A 6,000-nucleotide genomic window follows, 5' to 3' on the forward strand; every position below is an offset into this window, starting at 1 on the left:
CTGTGTTGCCCGAGTCAACTTTTTGATTTCTCTTTTAAACGATATGCAGCCCTTATCAAACATTCAGTCAACGCACGCTGGGTTCAGAATGTTGGTTTTGTGTTTTCTTTGCCTAATATACTGCTGTACTATTTTCTCTTTAACAGCCTCAAGTACTACAGCCTTCCAGCAGCCTTCCCAGTTCCACAGACCTCGCCCAGGGAAAACTAATAAAAATGCCACCTACCGAGGCCCACAGTGAATACCCTAAACATCATGGTCAGCATGAAAATGGCAATCGTAAGAATCAAAATGCTGCAAATGCATCTCTCTCAAATAGTCTGAATGAACTAAACACACTAATGAGTACACAGCTAAACATAAAAGATGAGACTGCACCACATGTGGAAAATTTGAAAAACGAAAATGCTGAAGCCCCTGGGGAGCTGGCTGGTGTTAAGGAAGGCTCCTGCTTCCAGCCTCGCTCCTGTTGGCCGCCAGCTGCACGAGCTGATGCTGGGGAGGTGCAGACTGAGCCAGCTGTGAGAGGTCGGCCCCCACTCAGCACCCAGGCTTCTCGGCCAAAGACTCTAGGAATTGCAAAGCCCCCGACTGCTTTAGTGCCTCCAACAGTGGCCGTGCTCGCGCGATCTGCAAACCGTTCTGCTGCTTCCAAGGAGCCTGAGCTTCTGCCACCAAGTAGTCCCACTCGGCCAGAGCCAACATCTGGTCAAACTAACCTAAAGGGTAAACAGAGCCAGAAAGTATCTAAACTTCGCCCCCCAACTATGTCCTTTGTTAAATCTAAACAAACGAGCAGTCAGAGATCCTCACTGGTATCTCCAGAGCCTCCAAACCCTTGTTCAAAGATGAACATCCCAAAGGCACCGGTGCCAAGAAAGGAAACGGTGCAAGTACCGAGCAGTGGTTTGCATGGTGGGGATAGCGTGCCCTCCGCTCGGCATTCCCGCCTCCCTAAGCCAAAGACGCACTGAGAGCGCGTGCACGTGTCGCACCGAGGGATGCCACTCGTTAATTTACTGCCAGGTCATGAATGCCTTTGTCGAGGCTGCTCTATCTGCATCCTGCAAATCCCGAGTGAACATTAAAAGGAGCATCTCCAGTGTTTGCATATTCCATTCTCTTACGTGGTGAAGTTCACGTTAGCAGCTGTGCAGCTGCTCTTCGTGTTCAGGTATATTGTAGGTCTGCACTAACGGTTCTACTGCCCACTGATCATCTTAATTAAGCAAAAACTCAAGCAAAATTAAGCAAAAACTGTGCTGACCACAAATACCAGAATGCTGCACTAGGTATTTCAGGAAGGCAGAAATCCATTATTTTGCGTTATTAGACAATGAAATTGCAATTCAGTCTAACTTTTTGGTTCTGACTGCTAGTTAGGTTAGAGTGGTGGAAAATTAGACTTAGTAGCAGATGTTTTTATTGGCCATAATTTTGACTCTGTGTTCCAGAGGCCTATGCAAAATCCTTGTATTTATCGTTATCTAAAGACTGACATATTTAATGTTATTTAATCTGACGGGTTAGGAAGGTTTTTTGTTTGTATTGCTGTAATATGAAGTTGCTCTTTTTTTCCCCCCCCCCATTTTCACTGTTCACAGACAGTAAGCAGATTTCACCGGGTGAAACATGTCTTTATCTCATAGACATCATTAATTTGTTGTGACGTTGTGGTATGCTTTTACTGTGTTGAATAGACACATAATTGGGTAAACTGTTGAAACGCAGTGCTAAGGATACTTGTGCAAAACCTGCCAAAACAGGCTCTTGGCATTGGTAAGTAAAGAGCCTCTGGGAATAGGGGGTCCATAACACCTGTGTTGAGGTTGCACGACATGTGTTTTAATTAATATTTTTAACTTTTATTATGCTACTTGTATTTATTGATTTATTATTGAAAGACTCTGAAGTACCTGACTTGAAATGTTTGCACAAAGTCTTGGCATATATGTAAAAATGTGGAACTATTTTATGTAATAAAACTTGGTTTAAGAAAACATCTACAAAAAAAAAAAAAAAAAAAAAACCAACCCCACCTATTTGCTTTGAGCAATCCTATTATGTCCTAATCAGAGCTGGTACTCTAAGAGTTTTTCAGAGATGTGTATTTTGTTTTGGGTTGTTTCTTGTTTTTGTTTTTGTTATTTCTGAAGTGGTGCGTGATAACTGGGAAGGAGCTTTTGGGGGAAATAAACAGAAAACCACCCTCTTTGCTCTCTAGGAAAGCTTTTTTTTTTTTTTTTTTCTCTCTTCCTGTAAGTGGTCTGGAAATATTTGCCCATTATGGTGCAGCTGTGGGACCATGACACGCATGCTGTGGGTTGACAACATAATATCCCATGAAGTGTGCTCGAGCCTTGTCCTTCTGTCCCATCTCTCCCTCTTCCCCATCATAGTCTCTTGGATTGGACTTTTTTCTCCTCTCCTTAAATTTGGTTTTAAAATCATTAGCATAACCCCATGTAATAGTTTGTTCTAGGTTTTGGCTATATGGTGTTGGCATGTTTCTTTTCTTTCAGATAATAAAATGAATAGGTATAAACATTTCATAAATACGCTCAATAATCAACTGTTGTAATATAAGGACTTCAACCAGGGCTAGATACCCTAGTTGGATGAGAGAAGGAAAAAAACTTTGGAGTTATATTTCTCAATGCATAATTAATGTCCAAGAAAATTTCAGATTCCTTGCTGTTTTTCACTGTAATAGAGGTAGAAGATTAAAAGGTCGGGGAGGAAAGAGGTGTGAGGGGATGGATACTGTGTATTTCAGAACTGGCTGTGTGATTCTGAAGAGCTGCAGGACTTCTGTGAATTTGGGCAGGGAGGAGGAGAGGGGAATTAAGCAAGAAATAATGAGAGCAGCATTAATTGTTGCAACTGCTGAAAAGATCAAAATGAGTATAAGTTGAGATAACTGTTAGAATTATCCTCTAGGAAAATGTCTTTCCTTGGAAAGCATTGAATTGGATGGCCTATGTCCAGAATCAGAGTAGACATTTACTTTTGATAAGAAAATAAAACTGGCTTTTTATATTCCCCCAAATTAGCTCCTGGCAGCTGACTATTTCTCAAAAGTGTAAAAACTGCTGAGGGAATGATCGGATTCCTGGCTCATTTTCAGGTCCATATATATTTCTATAGAAGTGTGTTTATTTTTTTCTTTTTTTACAGTTTACTTTCCTTGAAGGGAAGGTGATTTTATTTTTAATAGCATATGATTTTTTGTGCAGGAAGTTCATTGTCACTTCAAATAATATTATTGACAGCAATGTTTCACCATGAGTCCTGTTGCTGCTTGTTCTGGAGGCTTCGTTGGTCTGATGTAGGGATTTTAAACTTGTGTTTAACTTGAGAAGTACAGATATCTACCTATCTGCACCTTTACTGGCAACGCAGGAATGAAGCAGAGAGTCTATCAAGGGTTTTCATAGAATAGAAAAAGACCTTTTTTTTTTTTTTTCAGAAGTAGAAGAACAAAAATTATTTATTCTGTGGGTGGTTTTATACTGTTGAAGAGGCACAAGTGCTTGGTGTGAATATTCCGTGTGTTGTCCCTGTTTTACTGGGAGCGCTTACGGAGAAGCCGAGTGGAAGGCGGCCGGGCGAGCGGCTGCGTTGAGCGCTCGGCCCCGGGCGCTGCGCTGGCCTTGGCTCTTCCGCTCTGCCAGGGAAGGTTCTCTTGCACGTACAGTACGTCCAGGGTCTGAGTAAAGCCCGTCAGCAGATGAGAGAAGAGAAGCCGTGAAGGGAGAACTGAAGCCTCCCTTCAGTGAAGGAGGATGGGGAGAGGGATGAGGGGGCGCTGTGAAGAGTGTCCAGTGGGAGTGAGTGAGTATCTCCGGGTAACGCGTCTACCTTGTTTGAGGTGCAGATGAACCATCAGGACCGGTGCAGATTATCCTAAATGCATAAATTAAAGGATTTGATATCTTCAGGTTTTTTAGGTTTCTAAAAATGGTTTATTGCAGATTTTTTATGCTTTTGATGTCTCATTCTTTTGTGCAATATTCACAAAAGTATTAAACTACTGTTCAGTATGTGTGTACAGAGGCAATTATGTATTTTAACAAGTGAATAAACACAAAAGAAGAAAAACAGAATTGCACTTTAAATGAGCTTTATTGCTTGGACTTGTGCCTAAATAATCTAGATGCCTCCTGTTGTGTGTGTGGCTTTTGTTTGAAACTAACTTCCCTGCTAGTATTGCTGTTTCCAAGATACCTTTACATCACTTTCACAAAATTAATATACACTCTAGCATGTTTAAAAATCATATAGTGTACTGAGTTTTTGTTGTGCAATGACTTTAATTGAAGAGTGGAATTTTAGCACTGATGATGCAGCCAGATTACCTTTCCCTTCCCCCAAACTGGCAGTTCACAGGTCCAGTCAAAGCCAATGGCAGAAATTTCATGACATAGTCCTTAAAGAATAATGTTCCTTGCATATGTTTCTTTTTAATTTTTTGTTAAAGAAAAGTGCAATAATAACTCCTAGACTTTCTTGAAATAATTATTAAGGCCCTGAAAAATGAAAAACTGCACTGAGTTTTCTGTCTAGTTCAAAAAAGTGAGTTCTTGAATTTTAAATGTCCTAGCAGTGAGATTAGACATAGTAACTAGACTGCATCATAGGTCAGTAAAATTAATTTCATCCTTGATCTAAATGCTGGTTTGTTGTAATGATGCTAGAAAACTGAATACCATTCGTGTGATTGACTTTGTTTGCATGTCACAGCCACAGGCGCCTTCTGCAGTGTCCGCACTCTGCAAGGCTGCATGTTTGGGAGGGCAGGGTGGGACAAACTCTAGTTTTTGCACAGCACACTCTTAGGTGGACTCTTTTTATTGGCCATACTCTTTAACTGGGCTTCCACAGCTCTCCTTTCGTGTATAGAGGGGCTTTTTCTGAGCAGAGTGGATTTAATACGTGACCCTGGTGGTAGGTCTCAGTTTTATAGTAACCTTACAACCGTGCTATCAAGGAAGTTCAATCACTGTTGTGGTCAAGCTGCTCACTGCCTACTTAACTGTAAAAGCACCACATTAAAACAATATAATTCCAGTGTCAGTGAAGTCTTAAATTCAGTACTAGCTTAAAAACAAACAGAAAGTACCCTTAGTTATCTGCATTGTTGTTTTTTTTTCCTTTATTATTTTTTTAAACCAGGCCAGAGTAAATACTGTATATTGGAATTTGCTTGTAAAGTTGATTTGAAAAACTGTATGTAAAGAAAATTTCTTGAATGTTGCTCTAGTGAATAAAAGTAACAATTCTAATAAGTATCTACTTCTCCAGACCATTTATCTTATTTTTGCTTTCTTCTATTGACTGTGTATAACTACAGGACTGTTGAGGAGGAAATCATTTGGGAGGGGCACACTATGCTTATACTTAAATTATGTTTTCCCATGGAATTATCTCTTTGTCCAGCAGACTTGTCTGCTTGTTTTCTCAATGACTTTTAGCATACAAACATTCTAAAGAAGAACAGAGAGATTGAAAAAACAGGTTGTGCTGTTGTTTCTAGGTGAACAAGGGACTGGACTGATAGGGTTTACCTCCTAATGCACAATTGGAGAGAAAAGAAGGGTATTTCATAGAGTTTCCTTATGCAATTAACTAAAATTACTATTGTGAGAGACAACTTTGATCAAATTATTTCCCCACAGGAGTCTAAAAAGCCTTAACAGACTCATGAGCAGATGTTAAGCTGCTGGTGCAGCAGCAGCCTAGTTGCAGTTCTCAAGTCGTCCTCCTTGTCTCGTCTCCTATCCCCTCTCGCAGCGGTGATGTGCTTGGGCCGGGAGCTCTGTGCGCTGCTGGCTTGGAAGAGACCTGCTGTACCATGGGCACAGTGTTACTGCAAGGAGCAGGTGTTAGATGGTGTGCAATTCTGATGCTCACCTCCTTTCAGAAGCCAGAATTAACTCCCTCAATACCTTTCCTGGTAAAGGAATGGTCTGTTGCATAACAGACCAGGAAATCTGCCTG

The 6,000-nt window shown here is 40.8% G+C and overlaps 1 protein-coding gene across 3 annotated transcripts in view; it reads left to right on the forward strand.

Annotated features, from left to right (window-relative positions):
• CCSER2 (coiled-coil serine rich protein 2) overlaps positions 1-1,120 on the forward strand; it is a 48,744-nt gene extending 47,624 nt beyond the window's left edge. For 2 of the 3 annotated variants that reach the window (XM_088526357.1, XM_010210971.2), the window contains one exon: positions 147-367. In XM_088526357.1, the coding sequence (XP_088382483.1) occupies positions 147-210 (64 nt within the window). In that variant the 3' untranslated portion in view covers positions 211-367. Of the gene's footprint in view, positions 1-146 lie in introns of all 3 variants that reach the window. The other variant, XM_088526356.1, reaches the window with a different exon arrangement.
• The last annotated feature ends 4,880 nt before the right edge of the window (positions 1,121-6,000 follow it).

Source organism: Tinamus guttatus, unplaced genomic scaffold, assembly GCF_059628265.1.
Source record: "Tinamus guttatus ecotype Peru unplaced genomic scaffold, ASM5962826v1 Tinamus_guttatus_pri_ptg000246l, whole genome shotgun sequence".
NCBI classification, from domain to species: Eukaryota; Metazoa; Chordata; class Aves; order Tinamiformes; family Tinamidae; genus Tinamus; species Tinamus guttatus.